Source organism: Colius striatus, chromosome Z (genome assembly GCF_028858725.1).
Source record: "Colius striatus isolate bColStr4 chromosome Z, bColStr4.1.hap1, whole genome shotgun sequence".
NCBI lineage: Eukaryota > Metazoa > Chordata > Aves > Coliiformes > Coliidae > Colius > Colius striatus.
Window position 1 is genome coordinate 43,455,669 of NC_084790.1, and position 24,528 is coordinate 43,480,196.

The 24,528-nt window shown below is 39.3% G+C and overlaps 1 protein-coding gene across 3 annotated transcripts in view; it reads left to right on the forward strand.

The window, feature by feature from the left end:
* Positions 1-2,211: 2,211 nt before the first annotated feature.
* The window catches only part of MAP3K1 (mitogen-activated protein kinase kinase kinase 1), a 62,088-nt gene continuing 39,771 nt past the window's right edge, over positions 2,212-24,528 (forward strand). The window contains exon 1 of one of the 3 annotated variants that reach the window (XM_062017663.1): positions 2,212-2,447. Coding sequence is in view for 1 of the 3 variants with exons in the window: in XM_062017662.1 (XP_061873646.1) it covers positions 3,086-3,546 (461 nt within the window). In the remaining 2 variants the exon portion in view is untranslated. Of the gene's footprint in view, positions 2,448-3,045; positions 3,547-3,894; positions 3,978-24,528 lie in introns of those variants that run through there. The other 2 variants (XM_062017662.1, XM_062017664.1) reach the window with 2 other exon arrangements.

Consider the following 24,528-nt stretch of genomic DNA (forward strand, 5'->3'; position numbering starts at 1 on the left):
AGAGCAGATCACTAGAAAACAGAGATGTCAGCATGTTAAATTACTGATTTCAGAATTTAGTGTAGAGATTTCAGAATTCTGTGGAGCCCCAAACTGTGCATAAATTAGGTTGCATACTACTGTTGCATTACTTTGTGTCCTGGTGTGAGGTATGGCTGGCACATTTTTCTTGTTTGCCACTGTGCTGCCCTGGTCAAGGCAGAGTGGAGAAGTATTCATTTGAAAAAAATCAGGATCATTATACACATATATAAATACATATATAACATTATATAAGAATAGAATAAGACTATAGATCAGACTATAATAGATCAGAATACAAGGATCATAGGCAAAGTGTAATTTATTAGAGTTGGTTTTCAGACAATAATCAGGGATAAACACCATTATAAGGCATGCCATGTATTCGTTAGGACTAAATAGTAAAGTTTTTCCACTTTCCCTCTTAACGAAAAGTAACTTGATAGTGTTGGCCTTACTAAAAAGGCAAAGTCATGCCTTAACAGGGATAGTGACAGCACTTGTCTACACTTAATTATTTCTCACACTGGTGCCTCTTACTGTCCCTGGATTTCACATTTTGCCCTGTTCTCAGCTGCTTTCCAGCAGCACTTCACCTAAGCTCATGTGCACATTTGTCAATACCCTATTGTGACATTCTGCCTTGTTTTAGCAGAGGGGTTGGACTAGATAATCTCTAAAGGTCCCTTCCAACCCCTACCATTCTATGATTCTATGATTCCAAGTCTCCCTCTTCTTCAGCCCTGCTGGAGCCCTGGCATTTTAGGAGGGGCATGCCTTAGGATTCTGTCAGACCAAAAGGATGTGTATTCACTCTTACCTTCTAGATTTACTTTTATTAGATATTTTTTTTTTCTTCTCAGTGTAATTTTGTAACCAATGGCTATTTTAAGCTGTATTGCTGCTCCATGCAACAAGTATTCCTAAATCTGTTTTATTTTTCTGATTAGAATAATTTAAAGGCATAGGTTTGGAGTTTGTTGTGCAGTTTTTCCTATGAATGTGATTTTATGGCAGAGCAGAATATTTGAAAATACATAATAATGTCCTGTTTGCTGGAATGTTTTCCTATTGAAGACTTGGAGGATCCTGTGTACGTGCAGGTTACACTGCCAACAACTGGTAATAATTTGAGTTAATTTAAACCCTCTGCTTCAGAATTTGCATGCAACTAATCTCATGCCATTTCTACAAAATATATATTTGGCGCTGTTCTTCCCTGCCTTTAGTAACATCCTCACTCTGATAATAAGTCTTGGTTTAGGAATCTTCCAGAAAGGTTTAAGTGTCAAATACTTCGTGAAATTCTGAATTAATCTCTCTTTAAAAGTACACCCCTGAGTTATACACTACAACGGGACATTTAGATGACTTCTTGTCACCTACAAAGGTACCTTCCTTACAAGACAACAATGCAAATGATGTTCTCACAGCATTCTTCATCAAAAAATCTTCATGGGATAGTTACAACATGGATCTTGACAGATCACCTAAGTAGTACACTTAGTGACCTTTGAGGCCACGTGCATACTGATACTGATACAGAATACAGTATCTTCTGGGTTTTACTCTTGCAAGTCTAAAAGGGAAAGACTGTCTTCTAAAGGTGCTTGTCACATTCCTCAGCAAAGTCTGCATTTAAATCAGCATCTGATCACACATGTGAGAAAAAATCTGTTTCTGTTAGGAGTGCTCAACTAGTGCCTCAGATTAAAGCAGTGTTCCCAGCAGAGTGACCATACTAATAATCATTGTTGTCATGCTTAATGTTACACTTAGTTAATATTACACTTAATGTTACACATAGCTAGTTCTGATAAATAAGCCTAAGATATTCAGCTAAAGTGCTTTGAATGGGGTAACTTGTACTGTATTCAAGACCACACCAGCCTGAAAACAGCCTGCTATGCACAGTGACATTCAGTTTTCGTTTCCTGCTCTCATATGAAATCAGCATTCAGATAGGTAGGTCTAAGAGCAGAAAAACGGCACCTTTCTAACAGCAATGTACACCCTTCAGTTATTGCAAAATTCAAAATTGCTTCTTCGTAACCCGGAGGCTGAAAGCAAAACCGACCAATTGTGGTCGAGTGGAAATCTAGACCAAGAGTAAATTTTACTTGGACCTCCCCGAGGTTCTGGTCATGTGATGTTTCCTGCCTTTCTTCTCTCTCCCAGTCTCTTGGGAAACAGCCGCAGCTGCATGTATCTGTGGCAGGCTATAATCTAAACTAGATGTGCGTACGTATGCACGTACGGAAACGGATGTATTCTGACGCTTCTAAATAGTTACAGACATGGAAAAGTGTCTGAGGACGGGCGAAGCGGCGCCTGGCAAGTGAAGGCAGCTCCCGAGAACGACGTGCGAAGGCTGCGAGGGAGGATGCGCACCGAATTCCTTACTGCCCCCCGAGAGAAGTGAGCAGGTAAGCCCGGGCGCGGCAGCGACGCCTCCGCGGCTCACTGCAGCGCGGCACGGCGTCGCAGCCATTTCACTCGCTCCTCGCTCGCGGGCCGGCTCCCGCCCCGGGAGGAGGGAGGACGTCGCCTCGGAAGGTCTAGGGGTGCCGTGGAGAGTGGGAGTACACAGCCAGGGTACTGTGAACCGGAACCAGCCCGGGCCTCGGAAAGGGCCTCCCTTCGCCACAAGCCCCTCACAGTGCGGCGGCCCCGAGCCCTCAGGGCCGATGGAGCACCCGCCTCTTTTACACGCGAGAAGGGCCGCGTGGAGGCCGTGAGCGGTCCCCCCACCCAGTGTCTCCTCCGGCTCCCGGGCGCGGCGCTGGGCCTGGCCCTGCCCCTGGCAGGCGGGCGCGGCTCCGCCAACCGCCAACACCTGCGAGGGGGCGGGCGGGGCGGGACGCCGCGCGGCCCCGCCCCGCTGCACCTACCGGCGGCCGCCCCGGCCCGCCCCGCGCTGCTCGCCGCTACCAATCGGCACCCGCCTCCCGCCCCCTGTCTACGCCGTTTGCGCTGGTAGCGCTGTTTCCGCAGCGCCTCGGAGTGCTTAGCTTCCACCTTCTACCCCCGGTCCTCGGGAGCCTGATGTGACCCGCCAGAGAAAATGGCGGCGGCGGCAGGGGATCGCACCACATCGTCTGGATTATCCTCGGGCAGCGGCGGCGAGGCGGCTGCCGCCGCCGCCGTCTGCGGGAGTTTGAAAGGCGGCGTGGTCGCTGGGAGCGTGGCCGGGAGCGTCGGGGGGGTCCTGCGCGAGGCGGGCGGCGGCTCCCGGGAGCAGCGCTCTGACTGGAGACGGAAGCAGCTGCGTAAAGTGCGGAGCGTGGAGCTGGACCGGCTGCCCGAGGCTCCCCTCTTCCTCGCCGCCGCCCCGGCCGCCGCCTCCTCCTCTTCGTCGCCGGAGTCCCCCGAGACGCTGCTGCTCCACTACTTCCCTGGGCCGCCGCGCTCCAGCCCAGCCAGCCCGGCTGCCTCCCCCAGCCGCTGCACCGAGCTCCTAGAACTTGTACCGGCGGGGACTGACCCCGCCGCGGAGCGGACGATGGACCCGTCCTCCCCCGCGAGGTGAGGGGGCGTCTTGGGGGTGGGCAGGGCTCGACCCCGGCGGCGGCGGGTGACAGCGGCGGGGCAGCTCCCGCGGGAAGGGCTCGGGGTGGGCTCCGGCGTACCGTGCCTGGCGTCCCCCCTACCCCGCCCCTCCTTGCTGTGGGCGCTCGGCCGCCTCCTGGCCGCGGGCTGGCAGCGGATGCGGGGGCGGCGGGAGCTGCCGACGGAGCGCAGTGCTGGGGCGCGGCGGGCAGCCGTCGCCCTCTACCTTGCCTCGCGACGCGGGGGCACCTGGTGCATGCGTGAGGGAGGGCTGGCCGCCGGGCCGGGCTGCCCCGCCGGCCGCCCGGAGCTGTCAGCGGTGCGTGGAGGCGCTGGGCCCGGTAGCCAACGCCGGAGGAGCGGAGTCAGGCAGCTCGGGAGCGGAACGGCGCGGGAGAGGCGTGTTTGTGTGTATATTTGTGGGGGGTGCTTTTGTGTTTAACTTCTGCCTGACCCTCGAAAGGCTCCTAAGTGTGAATTCGGGCGGTGATGGGTGCTGCGTCAGCCCCAGCACGCGGAACGAGCGGCACCCGCCGGCCCTGCCCGCAGCTCGGCGGGGCGCGGGCAGCGCCGTGGGTCAGGCGGCGGCCGTGCTCTGCCTCCGTGTTTTACCGGCGCCTGTCCGTGTCCCGCACCGTCCGAGCAATCGGCTCCACAAAACTGAGCCCTTTTTTTGTTTTTTAAAGGACTTCTCCGAAATGTAGTTCCACTTTGCGGCATTGTGATATTGCAGAAGTTTTTGGTTTTTTTTTTTTTTTTTTTAATTCTTAGTAAAGGGAGGGAAACACTTTAAAATATAAATTCCCTCTTCCTTTCTCCAAGAGGAGGTCATTTTCTGGTGGTTTAACTTGGGTGATATGTTTAAGTTGTTTCATTTAGTGCGCTGGTGCCATCCATATGTATTATTTGATAAAGTCAGTTTTCTAGAGTGTCCATATTCTACCAGTTTTTCCTATGTAGACGTGTTTAGAATAAAAGTGAACTCATGTCCATGATGAAGCAGTTTTAAGTACTTCAGAGCACATTTCAGCTTTAACGTGAACTTGCTAGGTCTCACTGGTACGTGTGGGAAGGCACTGCACTAGTGATGGGTAATTTTGATATGAAGTTGACAATTTCAAATAGACTTCTGATAAGGTTTTATGTAATGTGCAATGGGTAGTTTAAGGACTTTACATCTGAGGACCTATATTGATGCTGCCTCACAGTTTGTCTGGCTAATTATTTAAACCTTTTAAGAAATCCAGTTCCAGTTTGGATGGATGACTTACCTGTCCTTTTCAATCATGTTTTAAGTCAGTTAAACCTGAAGGATATTTTTAAAAGGTTGACTTACCATGAGACTACTGTATTAAGAACTGTTTTCTAAACCAATGTCTTGTTTATATGAATCCTTAACAATTCAGATGGATTTTGGTCTATTTCTAGGGCAGTGTAAAAATACTTAATACTGTGTGTTTGTAACAGATAAGAAATGCCTCTGTACTTACAGAAAAAATAAGGAAAAATCTTAAATGCTTTGAGAGGGGGTGATAATGAATGAATTTTAGAAAGCAGTTTGGCTCTTTATGACTCAGCACCAAGTCTCTATCAAGTAATGAAGTTACAGTGTACTGTATCTCCTAGTAGGATTGAAACCAATTTCGTAATTTTCAAGGAAAATAAGAAATTGGTGTCAAAACAGTTTTAAAACAACTCGGTGTCATGGTAATAGCAACGGGGACTTAGGCTTGATATTAGAAGTTCACAAAGATCATTTTATATTGCCTTGATGATGGAACACTTCAGTCCATCTTTGCTAGTTAGTGCCACAGCAGCAATGACAGAGCAGCTGTGGATTTTTTTGCCTTTCACATGGACTGTTTTCTTTAAAGTACCTGCATTTCCACACATTATCGTTTTGAGTGTGTGTTAAAACCCTTTCCATAAATGCTCTTTAACATATGACTAGGAATGTTAACAAATCTAGTAAATACTAAATGCCAAGTGCTTTTGTCCTTAGTATTTTAGTGAGATAGTCCACTTTGAATTTAAGTACAGTTGAAAATACATGGCAACACTAAAAGTGATTGTTCTTCAGAAATATCCTGTAAGTGCTTGTGTAGAATATCTCAGTAATTCTGTGTTGTTTCTAGTAAACAGATATTAGACAAAGTATTACTTTGTCTGGCCACATCAAGAATTTAAAACATCTCTTTGCCTTTACAGTATTAATTGACTTGTTCTAGCCAAAGGAGGGGGGTTAATTTATATGTGAGTAACAGTTACTGTATTACACATTAAATCCATGTGTGCAGCTGCTGCCCAGACATTATTAAGAGGCAAACTGAAGGCCATAATGAAAATAATGTACTATCTCGGGGGTTTCTGTTCTGTTCTTAAAACAGTAATTGACCTTTCTTGTAATGATCTACTGTTAATTAAAATACAGTGTGCTTGCTCCAGAGTCCACCTATCAGTCTTTTTGGTATTACAGTTACTTTAAAAAAATACATATTTTCTGTTTATGCTAGGAGATGTGCATGAGACTAAGAATGAAGCTGAAAAGGGAAACTGACTACTTTTAAGACCTAAATGTAAATATTATTTTTTTTCCTTTGATCTCTCAAGCATTCTGCCAAGTATTCTCCCTAAAAGCTGGAATGTTGTGAGCTGTCTGTTTAAATCACTGTTATGAGAGGGGAGTTATTTTAGTGGGAAATGAAGCTTTAACATAAAGCACTTCAGGCATCTTATCCCATATCTATACAAACAGTATATTGATTTGGCTTATATTAACAGAATCAAATGGGGAGCTCAGTGGTAAGTGTAGCATGATTTCTTGTAACTTGTAAGAAATCCATGTAGGAAAAATGCCCCTCCTTCTCTGCAGCCTTAACAATATTCTTTTAAAACACTCACACCCTTTAGGTGATGCTTATCAGGGTCTGAAATGGTGTAGGTAACACTACATCCCCATATACAGGATTAGTTCTACTTCATTTTCATAAAAATGAAAAGCAGGAAATGTGGCAATTCATTCTCTCTCCATACAGTAACCAAGTACAGTGTGACTTGCTGGAAAATTGTTTGGATTTGAAAATGTCTACACTGGATATATCAGACTTGTCCGATAGTTCAGCTGAACGGCAACCTTTGTAGATATTTATACTGTACTTTCTGTAGTTGCTCTTTGACACCAGCTAGACGCTAAAGACATGCTGTGAAACTGAAGTTTTGAGTCTATGTACAAGTATGCTATTAAAAACTCTTCAGATTTAGCACCTTTGACTTTCAAAGGAGAGCATGAATGCTTTAAGAGAGCTCTGTACTGGGCAGTGAAGTGGGAACAGAGGGAGAACATGTACAATGGAAGCACAGTATGGGAAAGATTTGTGTTTAGGTTTGTGGGGTTTTTTTTCAATCTGAAGTGGTGATAAATTTTTCTGTTCATGCTGTCAAAATATAGCTAAGATGAAAAAATATAACTTATTATTGGTCTTGGCTATTATTAACTAAGGTAAAATAAAATTTTATGTTTTAACCAAATCCATTTAGCTGACTGCTTAAATAAAGCACCGAACTTTCTGCTTCCAATTTGATGATGGGTACTCCTGTATGGAAAATCCACTTCCTATCTTCTCTGTGCTCAGTAGCTTGAGAGTACTTTTGGAAGAGATTCAACCTCTACTGTCTGCTTTTTATCACTCTTAGTTATTGCAAGTCTTGTAGAGTTCTGCTTAAATGGTCTGATCTGGTATGGCAGTTTCTTTGTTCCTATGCAAAGTAAGTAGATTGTAACTAACTAATCTGGAGCTTTCTGTCTCACTGGATTTAGTGATACTAAAGGTACAGTTGCCACCTTCACTCAGTGGGGGCTACAGTGCAATACCTGCATGTCGACACGTGCAATTGTGTTTTACCGTGTAGGACATGTGGAGTACAAGATTTGAAGATGAGTTTTTCCTTCTAAGTGATTCACTTGAACTTTATGAGATAACTTTAAGTGTGTATTTGTTATCGATTAAAGTTGGAGTAAAGATAACAGTGCAACTGTGCAAAAGTTTATTCTGGTTCAGGAGAGAATGAGGCAGGAGTGGAGAAAAGTGTTTGAGGGTGCTTCTCTTGGCTTTCAGTGACTTCCAGCATTGGTGAAACTTAGCTTAAGCTTGTTTAAAATAGCAATTATATGTTACCATTAAGCTATTCTTGAAACACTTGTAATGCTAGTTTTCAGCAATAGGAGTAATAATAGAATGGGTCTGATTTGCATTCTGAGTTTCTAATGCTAATCTTGGTGTTCTCAGAGGAGACCCAAGGGTCCTCTTATTTTACTTTTTATCTGCTCTGCTCACCCTTAAAACTCTAGAATTACAGTTCAATCTTTCACTTGAGGCAAAGTGGACAGAAAGCCTTTAAGAGGGCTTTGTTACTTGTCTCTGGGTTAATGTAGTTAAGTGGAAAGTTGCTTTCTTTTGCTTCCCTCCCTTTTTATCTACACCTGGAGGCTGAGTGTGTTGCCTGCAGGTCACTTCCGATTTCCTGTCTCACCTTGCCACAGAACTGGAGAATCCTACTTGGTGGTGAATAGTCTTGATTCTTTTTTTTTTTCCCCTATGCCATTGGGGTGGGATGTTTTTGTATTTTGCAGGTTTTTGTTTCTTGGTTTGTGGGTTTGGGCGGGTTTTTATGTTTTGGTTGGCAGGCTTGGTTTGTTTGTTTGTTTTGGGTTGTTGTGGTTTCTTTTTCTTTGAAGATCAGTTTTGTTGGATCTTGGCTAAAAAGTGTCCTGAAAAAACAACAGCTCTGTTTACTTGATCGTTAAGAGTCATTTGAAATTGTCTACTGTTTACTTTCTGTTTTGAAACTAATGAAATACTTTTCAAACTGTCTTAATAGAAGCTGATAGAGGAAACATTCCATCTCAATTTTGATCAGAAACGACCACTTTTTTGGTAGTTCTCAGCATCTGATGGCTAAGGATTTGAAGATTTTTTGCAAAAAGTAGGGTTGTTTTTTTCTTTAACGTCATTGAGTATTGCTGTTTCTCTGCAATGAGATTTAACTGAAATTCAAATCAGTCTGCCTTTGTTTTGCACTGTCTCTGTTTCTTTCATGTCCTCGAAGCATAAACTGTTCACATCATTCATGGAAACATAATACTGTTTGTTCTCATCTCATTTGTCCTAATATTCTAATTTGTAGCAGAATGGCTGCTAGTATACTTACTATATTGGATGAGTTCATTGCTGTTGATACTACAGCTCCTTGTAACTTGACCAGGGCCACTGTGGAAGGCAGGAGTAGAGCCGAGCTGGAACAATGAGTTATCTACTAGACCACACTGACATTTGACAATGTCTTAACATCTTGTTTTCTGAGCTCTCTTCCATCCTCTTCCTGACCATCCAATCATCTTACTTTTGAGAGAACTGAAACTCTTTGCTCAGCTGTCAGCAATGAAGATCATGTCCTTTTGTGAGCTGGTAGTTAACCCTCAAGAGTACTCTACTCCTGGATATGCATTTCATTTCACAAGATATTTCTCTCAAATACTGTCTTACACACTGATTTTTTTTTTAATATATATCCTGTATGACTGTCATGCCTGTATCTTCAGGATTGTTCTTCTGAGATACTGAAACAGTTTGGTGTAAATATTTTAAGCGTTTGAAAGAAAAAAATCTTAATTTGTGATAGTTGCCAAATTGAGGAACAGTTTTGATTATTTAGACAAATAGTGTTATCTCCCATTCTACTGCCAATGAAGGCCTGCAGACTTTTATTTCAATGATTCTTTGTTTCTTTAAAAAGAAAGGTTCAAAGCTCAGTGATCTCTTCATGATCTTCAGGTAATATTTGACTGTTCAGCATCTGGACAGATGTACAAAATGAGGGTATCTGAGACACGATGTGAGAGAAATTTAGAGTGACCTCCAGTTTGCAGTTCATGTAGAGGTTATTGAGTTTACCAGTTTATAGACTCTAGCACACAAGTGTTCATTTACTGTCATAGTTAAGACAATATCCTAATTGCTTCAAATGATGACAGTACTTTAATTTCCGATTGCTGAATAGATACTTTGAAAATTCATGTGTAGTCAGTGATAGTTTTCTCTGTTTATTGTTGTACACATTTTTTTTTTTAATTTTTACTTTTCTATGTTTTTAGCCTGCAGAATTGCCAGGTGTGATATGAGTATTTCTTTAGCTTTTCTTCCTCTTGTTCCAAGTCTTAACTTTAGGAACAGATATGTAATCAGTATCTTAAATGTTCCCATAACATACATCCAAAATGCTCATTATTTCACTGAAGTTAATGCCTTTACAGATGCCCAGCCTATGACTAAGGACTTGTTTGGTTAATGTAAGAAAGTGTTGCAGTTGTGACTAGCATGGAAGCTCACTGAAACAGTGTTACTGTGTTCTTAAAAATCTGGAAAGGATCTTGCATATTGAGGATCTGTATTACATATTAATTTTGTTGGATTATTCACATAAGTAAAACAGAGGCAATGGCTCCTATAGTTGTGTAAAGTTCTTAGACAGTTTGGACTTGAAGAGTAAGTGTAAACAGCTGGTTTTTAAGTGGAGTGGAGCTGGATGGAATTTCTCTTAAAGCTATATTAATATGCATATTACTTTTAAAAAGTTATTTGAGTAGTGTATGTATGTAGTTCCAGAAAGTGGACTCTTCTGTAAATAGAGAACAGATAATTTTTAACTGTGAAGTTCTGCATTTATTTGTAGTGAACAGGTTAACAGAGTAGGCTTACTGATCTCTGCAGTCACATCGAGGGTCCCAGCTTGTAGGAAGCGGCCAGTCACTGGGACTTCTGTGAGGTGTTCTATGCTGAGTGTGGAAACTAGTTCTTCTATACTGCCCAGCAAAGGCAGCCAGTCTATTCACTGCCTGCCCTGCAGTTGTGGCTGCTGGCATCTGCAAGGTCACTGTAACCAGTCGAACTAGCTTTCTCTTTGAACCTCTAAGGTTAAGGCCAGGATCTCGTGCACTGGTGTGGTCTGCCGGTACACAGGTTGTTCGAACTCCCTTCAAACATCTTGCCAAAATTAAGAGTACCAGTTTATTTCATTGACAAGATTGCTCTGAGTTTCAACTGCTTGTTTCTTATTCCTCCCAGAGGCTCATGGGAGGAAGAGTGGGGGTAGTTTGGGAAGAGGTCTTAAAGACACACAGATTGTTCTCTGTATTTGTTTTAAACCACTATTGCAGGAAGAGGGAGGAGAAGGAACTCCCTTCCCACCCCCAACCTTGTACACAAGAAGGCATGGAATGAAACTCCTTAAGTCATGCAGATTCCTGTCACAGAGCAATGCAGACAGTCTTCAGGGTGATTGTTTTGGAAGTGTATTGCATTGTGAAAGATTCATTGAAAGGTGTGGTTTTTCTCACTGTGAAGATGGACATGCAGACTGACACTTATACTGCATTTTCTTTGTGGGAAGGTGGCAGATAAAACCCATCAGAGAATGAAGTAATAAAATATTTCAGGTTAAACTAAGATGTCTTCTATCTGTGCAAAGTTGAAAGATGCTTTTATTTAAGGATGTATTTGATATTGTAAACCAACACACGTTGATACCCTCAGCAAAATGAATAGGGAGAAATAGTAATGATTGGCAGAGTGTTTGTCTTAGGTGATACAGGGCAGTTTAGAATTGCTGCAGTGGGTTACAGCAGTGTAATGCCTAACCATTGCTTTTGGCTTCTGCTGCAGGTCAGAACATGGTTACAACATGTTACTTCATACAACATGGTTACTGTAGTTATTCATTTCAGCTATATTGTTGGTATTGAAAAATTCAATTCTTAAAAGGGAATGTTTTTCCCTTATTGGGCGCTTCAAAGTGAAATGCATCCAATTGACTCTCTTGGGAATGTAAAACATAGGGGAAATGGTTAGAAAGCAGCTTTTTTTTAACTTAGAAAATATTTCACATTAATTTTACTTTCTAGTACTTTCAGCTCAAAAGAATTTCTCAGGCCAAGCTTTTTTCTGTCCATGAAAGAAGTGAAGTCAGGGTGAATTCTGTTTCTTTTCTACATTGGGTGCTGAACTTCCCTTTCTGAAGGGTGAAAAGAAAAAGTAATTCTTGTAAGGAGATTTTAAGCTGAAAGTTGTCCTATGAGATCTTTGTTGAGAAATGTCTCAATGACTTCTCATTCAAATGTTTACTGTCTATATCAAATGCATCAGTGTCAGTAGCTTTCCATGGCTGTTCCTCTAAGGATATTCTGTATTACATAAATTTACTAATAACATCACAAACCTTGGTGAAAAGTGTTGTTTCTCAGAAAGATACTGTCTTTAATCACATCTTACCCCTATTTTCTCTAATAAATTATAGTAAACTAATAGAACTGTTTAACACTCATCTTTCTAAACTCATTTGGAGTAGAACTGGTCTTGAAATTACATTATTTACATTGAAAATTTTGACATATAGGTTGCTTGGAAAATTACTCATATGTAAGCCAAGAGGAACAGTGCTACCATATCTTCAATTTTGCCTTTAAAATGTGTGGTTAAGTTCCAGCATGTTCAGATGTCATGGTAAATCTTAACCTGGTAAATATGCTGAAGTATATAGTTTCCTGTAGTACATCAGCAGAAAATTAGCATGCTCTACTGTTCACGTGTTCTGACGTGCTCTGAGCCATATGTTTGTGGCTGCATTTTACAGTTCTGCCACTAGTGAGGATGCCCAGCAAAGTGAAGTGGGGAAGGACAATTGCTTTGGCATTTTGAAGTCAGATATGTATAAATTATGTTCTTCTGTTTTAAAATTGACTGAAAATGAGAATATAGGTCCAATGCCTGGGCAGGCTACTTGTAGATCTGGGGAATCAAGATTGTAGGGGAGATCACAGCCAGAAGGTTTAGACTTTTGGATTTCTGTCAGCTGATAGAGTGGACTACTGAAGGAGGGGCTGCTGAGGACTAGCAAGGGAAACTAGTAGGAAATCAGCCAGTTTCTGCCATGTAGATAAAGTTCCATAGGAGCTTAATCTAAATTTGTTCTATCTTACTCTGAATTGACAGATTTTTTTAAAAAATATATTCCTTTCCAGACATCAATTTAGTTGTATGCATTTCAGATGTCTTTGCAGTACTCCCATGTGCATAAGTAGTTGAGACCTAAATAACCATGAATAGCTAGGACTCGAAGAAAATACAGGTTTTATAATCTTGTAAGTAAGGCTCTAGTAAAACCCTTACAGGCTTTATTGGTATTTGTGAGCAAGTGTTCACTTCGTATGCGCCTGTCCCATTTATAGTATTGGTGCATTAGACTTCAGTAAGGCAAGAGTTATCCCTGAGTAAGTGAAACTTATGTAGTCTGGATTTTGTTCAAAATGTGAATTGCAATTCAAAGGAAAAGCAGGACTTGAATTACTACTGTGCCAACCTTGGAGTTACGTGTGAGTCTCACAGGGTTCTGAGTGAAGCTTTGCTGCTCATCAGTTCTATCAAGCTACTGTCAGCAGGGTGATGATAGCATAAAACCTGTTGTACTTACAATGACTAGTTAATTACTGGGCATCTTGTGGCCCTCAGCTACGTAAAACTTGGTATGAGACTCTAAAGGTTAGCGAAGCGGACCATCTCTGATGCTTCAGGCAGCAGATACCTCTAGAGCTTGGGGAAAAAGATAGATCTGGTAGTGCAGTATGTGTTGCTAACTGCAGGATCTCTTGGTTCTAACAGAATCTCTGCATGTAACTATGTTTCGGTCTATGTATGTTTAGTACTCTTGGGTTGTGTCTTCCTAGGCTATGCTAATTAGTGAAATATCTAAAAATGATGAGTTTGTCATGATTAAAACCTAGATTCAAAGGATATAACAGTGAAAGTTGTTAAAAAGTAAGGATATTACTGGTTTTCCTTTTTTCCTTTTTTTTTCTTTATGGTACCTAGGATGTTTTTAACTATAAATAGTTGAGACATAAAACTTTTGGGGGAAAAAAACCTCAGTTTGCTTTTTTCTATCTTATAGGAGTAGCTTTGTTCCAATTAATGTTTGTAAGGGAAAGACTACTGAGCAAATTTACCTTCTCTGGTTACCATTGTACATTATGTACAAAATGTACATTAAGTTTCTCTACCTTAGAGCCATAAAGACTACACACCTCTCTCATTTGCACAACTAATAAGTAGGTAAACTGGATTAGAACAAAGGGAAAAACAGATGGACAACTGATTTATGCACTTGCAGCACTTTCAAATCTGTGAAAGGTTGTGTGTGCCAAAGTGCTTTACTGTTTATCCTAGTTGGGACCAACCAGCTGTGCTCAGTCTTCCCCGTCAGGAGAACACAACACGGGGGCTGGTACCTTAAGAGGGACAGGTTCTTATTTGTCATCATGTTTTACTTAATGGAAAAATGTTTATGATTTGGTGGAGGTATAAAGCAGGGCTATGGATTTTTTTTTTTTTCTTGAAAGCACAAATAATTACTGTGTAAGCTTAAATTCAGAGTTTTCAGTGTATTTATAGCTGGGCAAGATTTTGGCGTTTGTCACTAACAGCCTATCCCATCTTTCCTCAGGATTCCTTAAAAAACCAGAATATTTAGAACTTAATCTTCTATCCCCACATGAGCTCAATTTAGAGAACCAACATATCACTTGAAACATATCTCCTGAAAGCCTAATGTCTACTTCATTGCATTTCTGAGCCTTTTTGTGGCACATTCTGCATTTTGATACGTAAAAGGAAATCGGAAATGAGACAGTATGGGTTTAGCACTGTTACTCCCTCTCCATGCTCAAATAAATGGCATGTTTTTATAACTGGGAGGGGATAAAGCTGGCGCTCACAAGGGAAGTGGTTAGTGTAGCTGGTTCTTACCATGGCAACTTTTGATAAGGTTTTGTTAGGTTACTGTATTTGCAGTTACAAAATAATTTATAATTACAGGATTTAAAATGTTTAAGTCTTTCAGTTTAACTACTTTAGTCCTTCAGAATGGATGAGGTATAAGAATTGGACTGTACTATTCCATGTTCATGCAGCATCTTGATTCTAACTTTGTGTAGATGTATGAATGGCAGGCTAATGCTTAACCATGACATGTTAAGCAAGTAGGTGGGAAAGCTGTCTTCTGAAATTGTTGACTTTCCCTGTCTGCAGTATTCCAGGATACAGTTTGTGTCCTCTATCAAAGTGTTAAACTAGTATTTGTTGTTGGAAATATGACTGAAGCTGACTATGCAAACAGATCTCATTTTCTATGATAGGGTTATGTCACAGTGTATTCTTCACTGATCCTGTGTAGTTCTGGCTGAAGTCAGACTTTTAAGTCAATTTCAAAAGTATATCTTCTTTCTGACATCTGCATGGACTTGGGACTCCATCACCTTTGTCACAGATCACTTGTCAGTTTAGCATGACAATTAATTCTATGGGTAGCATCAACTTCTAGTTAGACAGATCACTTCCAATACCTAGTACAAGACTAAGTCATTGACAAAAGTATTTTATTAAAATTTAATACAGAACTTATCCGTGTGTTAAAGCAAATGTTTTTTTACATCCTCTCTTAGACATTTGTCCTGTAAAGGTCTTTCAGAATACCATGCTTTTCATTTACCTTAAAATGGCATATTGCAACTATTTCAGTGGTCGTAGTTAAACTTACAAGACATTCGGTCACACGTTTATTTGATGTAAGAGAAGCACTCTCTTAATATGTGTCAGTGCCACTAAACTGGAACACCATCCAAAGCTGTACGAAGTGTGTACTTGTTTTTACACTTTTTTCATTCTTTCAGAGTAAACCATAGTGCAGCAAAGTAGAGAAAATGAAATTGCATTATGAATTTGTAATAATCAAATTCTAGGATAGGTTTCTTACTATGTCATGTTAACACAAGGTGTTTTTAACTGAGGTTGGAAGTCCATTCAGACCAGTCATAACACACCAGGATGTTCACAAATGTGACTATAAACTAGTGCAACTGCCACCAGGTCAGACTGCTTGGCAGTCATCTGTTTCAGTTGTTGCTGGTCTGTCCTTTTATGTGCTGAAGCATAGCTGAAGAATAACAACTTTCTTGGTAGCACCTCAGGGTGCTATTTCAGATTCAGTTGTTACTGATACCCTTTGGATGATTTTCCACTTTAACAAGGGAAATAATTTCTGCTTTCTTATATAGGTTCAGTGAAATCTTGCACTCTTAGTACCCACACTTGTATGACTATTTCATTACCATACTATGGTATTATGGCTTCAAGTCACAGTCCTAGCTTTCATTTTGTGTTTATCTCTAAATTTGTTGCTTAAAAAATAAAAAAAAAAAATTCTTTATGTTACCACTGATCTTTTTTTCCTATGGATTCTGATTTTAAGTCCTTAAATAGATTGTGGAAGTGTGGATGAGATGCAGTTTATTGAGATTTAACTTAGTGACTGTTTCTAAGGGGGGGGGAAAAAGCCCTGTGAAACTTTTTGAGGAAAGCTTGGTAAAGTAGATTTGACAAATGTTCATCAAGATAGTTAGCTCTTCATTTTCATGTCAATTTTAAGTAAGACATTTATGGCTACTCACAAGTAAATGAAGTCCACCTAAAAAATAGTAGGTTGGTTTCCTGTGTAATACAAAGAATGAACAACTAATAACTTCGGAAGGAAGAATAAAAGAATAAAGCCACAGAGACAGACATTTTCTTGAACTGTGCAAGTATAGATTTTTACAATGTAATCATACTTCAACATTATGGAATGTATAGAAAATTGCAGAAAAAAGTTAAAGCAGAAATCAATTGTGCTTCATCAAATCTGAAAATCAAAAAAGGATTAGGTGAGTTATCTCAAATACGTGCTAGTACTTCAGTAGGATCACAAACCACACCAAAACTTCTAGTTACCAACTACTTCTGATTTGTTTGGGTTTTTTTTCATATGGAGTTGGAATCTCATTCATAATAGTCTCATTTTTCCCATGATTAGGCTTTTATTCCAGAGTAAGTATCCTATCCCTTATACAATGGGAATTTTTTTGTTAATACTGGAGTTTTAAAACACACTCTTTTCTACTGCTGCTGTTTATTAGATTGCTATACTTCTGTCTGAATGCTTGTTGGAAAAAAAACCAAGCTTGAGTTAGGCAAATTTCTTTTAAATTTCTATTAATAATTCTGAAATTTTCTTGTTGGTATTTGGTTTATGTGTTTTCCTGAGACAGAGATGCATCTTCTGTTCCTTTTTCTTTAATAATTAGAAATGCTTATTTGGAAAGAAGGTTGAATTTTAAGTACAGGTGAAATACAGAACTAGTTCCTTAAATGTGAAGCCTAAATCTAGTAACAGCTTTGGGATACTTGAAGGCGGTTTTTTTGGTGGTTTTGTTTTTTGAGTGTTTTTTAAGAAAACCAAATTGCTCCTATGGATACATCCATATGAATTGGGACACTATCAAAGTGTAAAGGAAGAACAATTCAGAACAGTAGTCTTTCACCTTGTCCAGAAATATAATGTCAACTTTTTCTCAAACTGGCACTGAGAGCGAATTGACAGAAGGATATGTTTATCAGGCAGTTTGCTCAAATTGTTGTGATTTATTCTGACTTTTTTAGGATAGCGTGCACAATATTAAACATTATTTGGATTATTAATTTCAGTTGGAATTGGTCAAGAATCTTTGGAGAATAAGTAACTTGCTTGAGGTGCTTTTTGTTAAGTGTTTTAGAAGAGAGACTAGCTGGCATTTATCTACCAATTTGAAAATGAATGAGACTTTTTTAAAGTCATCGGTTTAATGGACCAGAATTTAGTTTCACATGAAGAAATTATAAGGTAGTGTTCAACAAAAATACAAGATTCAGTCAATGTTAGTTTAACCTCCCCTTAGACCACTGAAATAAAATGAATTGCAAAAGCTCCACAAGCCAGATTAAGGCATGCTTGAAAGCACAGATTCACTTAGTGTTTTTCTTAGATTATCACGTTGTTCAAAACTACTGGAGAATCTTCATGAGAAACTGGTGATAAACTGAAATTAAAACTTGCTGTGTGAATATATGCATTAGTTTCAGAAATTCCTGTTAAAACTGAATTACAGCAAGAGAATCTCAATTGGTGAATTTAGTACTGTGAAGTGATGAAGAAACTCTCTTCTAGGATGGTCCTAAAGTGAATGGAAACACTCACAAACAAATTTCTACTGTGTTAGTAGGAATTTGTGTGTGACAGTGGGATGTGGAGAGGAAAAGAGACAGATCTTGTCTTTACTGAAACGCTGGAGGTGGTTCAGGATTGTCCCCAGAGAAGGAGCGTCAACAACACAGCTGGGCAGCTTGTTCAGTGTTCCATCACACTCACAGTGAAGAATTTTTTTTCGTTGTGTTTCTTTGGGACCTCTTGTGTTCCAGCTTAGACTCATTGTTCCTTGTCCTATCGTTGGACATCACTGAGAACAGCTTGGCTCCATCCTCCTGACACCTATCCTTCACATATTTTTAAACATTAATGAGATCGCCCCTCAGTTTCCTCCAAGCTGAAGAGCCCCAGCTCCCTCAGCCTTTCATCATAAAGGAGATCCTATGCTCCCTTCATCAGCTTTGTGGCCCTATGCTGAACTCTCTCCAGCAGCTCCCCGACCTTGAACTGAGGGGTTCTTTAAAGCCCCTTAAATTTATGCAATATTTTGTAATAATGTCTACTATCAAGGAGGTCCAGTGGAGTACTTAGCTTTTTTATTTTCTGGGGTATTGTCTTAAAGTTTTTAAAGCAGAGAAATTGTAGAATTACAGAGCTTGCTTTCATTGCAGATGCACAAATCTTAAACTGTGGGCTGGTATGAAGTTTCCCACCAAATCACACATGAAATGCAATATAAATGGTTATTTAGAAAGATGTTGTAGATACATTGGCATAAAAACACTTAACAGTATTTGCTGTGAAGAATAATGGTTTTAAAAAGTGGGAAATAAATATGGAATTTATAATTAAAACTTGTTACACAGATTCAATCTAATATTTACTCTGGTTTTTAGTCTTTAAAATGCTTTGTTCCAAATGAAAGGGGGTTGGAAGGAGGAATTAAAACGAATTGCTACCAGACAGCAACATAGTCTCTGTCAGCTAGGCAATTATGGAGCCAGCAGAAGTAAGGATGCGTTCATATAGGTTGGTTTCACAAATGAAATATTGCTGAGCAGTGCAGTTGCAGTCCATGGGAATGTAATGGGAGCGTAACCATTATGATAGTATGGCATAATTGCCTATATCAGGAATTACTTAACAAAAATGCCTGATTAGTGTAAAAGAATCATTGTCCTGTCTGATTTTCAGCATTTTCTAGAGAAACGATGCTTCAGTCTCATGTCTGAATTTATTTCATTGTCTGTTAATAAGCAAAGAGTTTACCGTCAAATTTGAGCCCATACCTCTGTGGCAGAAGTGACGGTTATGAGATGCTTGAATACATGGGATAAAGCGCAAGGAAGGATTTGGGTTGGTTGTTGGTGGTTTTTTTTGATGGGGAAGACACAAGAAAACACACAAGAAATATCTGTAACTTACTCTGTTTCAAGACTTCATTGTTTACATTTTTTAATTCCAGATTTAGTGTTAATTGCTTTTTTACTTAGATAGAATTGGCCCCTTGATTTGTGTGGCTGCCATTAGTACCTGCATAGCTTCCATGTCTTTTGATCTGATGGCAAGTTAATAGCATTGTTTCAGTATGTTTTACACTATAAGCTTTACTCTTAATGTTCAAATCAGTTTGTGAAGCACTAAAGAAGCACATAGTGGAATATGATCGTGTTTATAATTGTACTAACTGATGAACATGTGAAAGCAGAATACGAATCAGATTACTTACGCCCACTCTCCTGGACACCAGTGGCACTTGCACATGGTGTTAAGATGGATATTTTTGCTTATTGTTGGTATACACAACTGTTGCCCTTCATAAGTGAGAGAAGCTATGGCTATTTTGATTGAGCAAATTAAGAACTCCATATAACTAACTTGTTTCACATATTTTTCTTGGCAATGCTTTCAGGCATGGGCTACATTTCATACAAATTACAGTAAGAACATTGCTTTTAAATTAATGCTGTTACATAGATATGATCACCTCTTTGTGCCTGAACTGAGAGATCCTGAGCTGAGGAGAGAGTATAATATACTGTCCTAGGGATAAAAGATATCCATATACTATGGATAAGCGACTAGTTTACTCTCTGATGCACAGTGAAGCTGGAGCAGTTGAGTTGCAAATGAAACAGACAGCTGCTAACCATGTAGTAACATCTCACAAATTAGCTAATATTTTCTATACCACTTTCAACTAGATGTGTTATATGTGAATCACGCAGGATTCTTTTGACTGTAAAGACAATCGTTTTTAAGATAAATATTTGCATTTTGTGAACTGTAAAACAACTGCACAAAAAAAGGCAGATCTAAGCTTATTGCTCCTAGCTGAACTTTTAAAAATAATCCTATAGAAGTCTTCTGCGATGAATTGCAGGTAACAAGTCTCTTGTACTAATGTTGTACCTCAGTGTTTAGGAAATTGCTGTGGAGTTGACACAAAGTAATCAAATGCTTATTGCAAAGAAAGGTCCCAGTGAGTGTAATCTACAATCATAGAATGGTAATCTACAGTGCAGGGAAAGGAAGTCCCGATCTCCAGCTGAACACTTCTTGCTGTAGCAACTCTATCGTAGTAACTTATTTATTGTTTAAACAAGTTGTGTAAGGATAAACTGAACTGGCACAGATTATATAGTAAAACTATGTTCTGTCTAACTACTACATGCTTTAAATTGAGTAAACTGTGTACTGTGCTACTCAACATCTCAGTGCAAAGGTCATGTAAGGCTGCTTGTCACACACACATTACCTTTTCTGTAGTTGTTGAAACAAACAGTTGTATTTTTACATTGTCCAACCATTTTGGTTTTTTGAAATGACCCATAGAAAAGTAATTGCTTCATAAAACATGCTCAGATATGAAAACAGCACTTGAAAAAAAACTTCTGTTTTCCAGAGTTCTGCGTCCAGCAAACTGAATTTTACAGAGGTGGTATGCTGCAACAGGAAAGACTAGGGTTTTTCCTTAGCCAGGTAACAGAAACTGAAAGCAGGCAGCTGACGTCTGTAAAATAATTGTAATTAACCATATTTATTATGGCAAATATAATTTAACACATCTTGAAATTTTTGTCTTTATTTGTATTTGTTTTAGAGAATGCATGTGAATGCATCTTTCATGACTGATGTCTGGTCATGTTCTGTCTAGGCCTTGGAAAAAGATTACCTTTTTGTTGTTGATGCATTCAGGAATTTGAGGTTATTTTTTTTGTTTTGTTTACCTCTAATTCTACTGCCAGCTTTCCCTCATAGCTGAGGTACTGTTGTCAGCGTGCTCGCAAAACACTGTCAACATCTAGGTACAGTAATCTCTTTGCATCTGCCTGTTAAATGTGAAAAAGACAGTCATTTCATAGCTTTGCAAGGCAGGAAATTACAGGCTTCTTAGGCTTTGTCAGACACTTCAATGCATGGAGCAGAAAGAGCTGCTGACATCTCTAAGAACATATTCCAACATACAGACACACAGTGTTTCTTTGGCTTTACTGTTTGTGAAGAAAGTAATGCTTTCTTTGATGGTTGGTAGTCTGATTTCTTTAGGTGTGACTTGCAAATGATTTTTCAAGAAGCCATAAGTGCAATCAGACCTCATTTCTAAGAATTCATTCATTACAGTTAGGCCAGGGAAAACCTTCATGAAATGGAACTTGTCGTACTTCCTGTTTTGAGCACTAAGTACATGATATAACACTGACAGATCTGTTTGTTGAATGTCTGCTTGCATGGACAGCTTCTTTTAGAGTTTTAACATAAACCATAGTTATACTATTTCTTTCTTCCCAAAAGATCAAGTAGGTCATTTGGGATTTTCCATTTGCCAGTTTGATTTAGTGAAACTTACTCGTTGAATACATGAAGTGTTTTATGTCAATATTGGATGTCCTAACCTTAAGTATTATTCTGCCTCCTCACCCCGCTCTCTTTCTAAAGGGGAAAGAAGCTTTAAGGATAGCTAAGGTAGTAGATTACATATATTGCTAGAAAATGCTATCTGTGTAACTCATGGTAATATATACTGGAGTTTATAGTTCTTTGCATCAGGAGAATTATTTGGATTTTTGTAGTTTAAGTGCAGTTGTATATCGTGGTATTTCTGTGCAAGATTTTCTGAACATTGTAACAGTGGTATTTCTTGTGTGAGTCTTGTGTATTAATGCTGTTAGTGTGACATATAATGAAGGACATGCAATGTCTTCCACCTAGAGAAGCCAAAGGTGTTATTTTAAAATAACTTATTCAAAGCAAAAATAAAGAAAGAAAAGCTTGTACTTTGTGGACTAATTAGTTTTCTCAGTAATTGGAAGTGTATCTGAGTACCCTCCTCCTGTTTGATTTACCTACAGGAGCAGATTTGATGGTTACAACTTCTTTAAACTTGCCTCAAGGGGGGAGCTCAAGGTGTCTCTCTGTGTGTATGTCTTTACGTGAATTCTTTAGGTTGCTATATTCCAGTAGGTTTTGTTTCCTGACCTACATTTGTACACAAAGGTGGCATATAAATTGGAATAAACAATGTACATTTACTTCAAACATTTATCTAACTTTCTGTACTTCAGTTAATTTGAGCTGTTATCTTACCTTTTTTTATATATTGTCTTGTGCTGAGTAAACTTTTTTCTTTTACCCTAAGATCAGCTCAGCTTCTTTTAATTATCTTGAGTCATTTCATGTCACATGCCTTTGGTTTCTAGAATGTAGAAAACAACAGACGAAAGCTTACAGACAGTCAAAATTCAACTGGGCCAATTCATGTGGAGGTATCCTCCTCCAATTCCTCCCTGAAGCCAAACTTACTGGTAAAAGTGGAGAATCTCAGAGGAGGAGTTACACAGACATTGTCCCTGTAGTTTTACCACAACATTCATAGGTAGCTACCGTCAGCGTTAAATAGGGTACTGGAGTAGGCAGACTTATGGTTTGGTCTTGTAAAATTACTGTTGCAGGAGGATCCTGTGGAGTTACAGACCATGCAGCTGGAAGCCTGGTGAAGACACAGGGTCTACAGTTGCCTATAAGCTTTCTTCTTCTCTTTACATTCTAGTCATACTGTCATGCTTCTTTCTGTCCTGAAATGTTGTGTTTTTTTCCTACCATAAATAGGAAAAGAAAAAGTAATTATGTTTTGGCAGTAACCTCTTGAACAGAAAACCAAAAATAGGAAACATTAACTGTTTTGAGAGTGTTAAATTTGTGATATATCTAATCTTGGGGATGAAGTCCTGCTATCTTGTTGAAGATCCAAGGAGAACAAATTTCAGATTTTGCAGGTAGTACTTCCTATTTTTGTGACTTCATTTTAATAAAGCTTTCTTCATTCCATGAAACTGTAGTCTCCAATGTGGTAAATTCCATTGCTGCATGTGGAGCATCTTTTCTGCTGGAATAAATCTGTATCACGGTGCATACGTCGTGGAAATGGAAATAGTTTTTGTCTGGACTAAGGTTTGTTCATCAAAAATGCTACCCAGTCTCTCTGAGAAACTGCTGCAGGACCATATTATGAATTGGTTTATCAGTTTGACAGTTTTCCATTTTCTCTTCTGAAATTGCACATTTAAAAATATGTGGAACTGGGTTTTTAGTTTTGTTGGTTGGGGTTTTTTTTTTTAAACTCTAATCCACATCAGTAGGGAGGAATAGAACTGAATAATCAAGGTGGGAAGTAGGAACTGACATTGCTGCTGGGGAGATGGTATTTGGAACTTTTTCAACAGATTACCTACCCAGGTTAGAATAGCCTCTGGCCCCTTCTTCCTCTATAGTAGCATATTCAGCTGTTAATTCAGAGCCTAGGTATTTAAATTACCTAATGTATTTCTGGGCTTGTTACCACTCTAGTTTTAATGTTAGTGCTTGATCTAAGAGTATACTAATAGCAAATTCAAGATCATACTTACATATAAATATTTCATGCAGCATGGTTGGAGGACAGTATTAGAGCTTAATACGTAGGCAGATGCAGGTAATGGGTAAAACACATGAAGTATTAAAGCAGTATTTGTGATAAAGTTTTCTTACAGAAGAGATATATATATATAATATGCCCGCCTTGCTGTCTTGCTTTTGAAATGTGATGGATGGAGTTAAGGAAATACTGTCTGTACATAAGGGCTATGTATAGCAGGCTCTCTGCTTAACATGTGCATTCTTGAAATAAGTTTATTGTCAGCAAAAAAATTTAAGATGAAGTATACTTATTTATGATCCCTTCATCAATGAGGCATACCAGGGACTGACACACTTTGTATATCTTTCCCATATAGATTTAACTTACTGTGCAAAATCTTTCTTAAAAAAAGTATTTCAAAGAACAGTGCTAGTGTGTGTAAAACTGAAAATCAAAGCTCTGATAGTTCTTCACTTTAGAATAACAAAAGCATGTAGGATAATCTGAATAAAATCTCTGTTATTCAGGACTGAGGTTTCTATTAAGCTTGTTTAAATAAAATGCAAGAGTATTTTCAATTCCACTGCTGCCTGAATCATTCTCACTAATTTCTAATAATGATCGTTCTTGTTAGGTAGATAGTGGTGATAGTGACAAACAGGAAACAGAAAAATATAAGAAAAATATTTGTAATCTGACTTGCCCTTACCTGAAATGGCTTCAGGATGGTAGCACTTGCACATGTTGTGTGTTAGGGAGGCCTAATGAGAAATTTAGAAAAGTTTTAGTTGGGACAAAAAGTGCTTTCAGTTGAATATGTTGCTGGCAGTGGACTTGTGTGCTGAAGATTTCATGTGTCAAATATAAGTTAACGAAACCAGCCACATAAGATATACTCTTAGTTTCCAAATGTACTTAGTGGTGGAACACACCTTAAAAAAATTATCAGCTACCTGAAA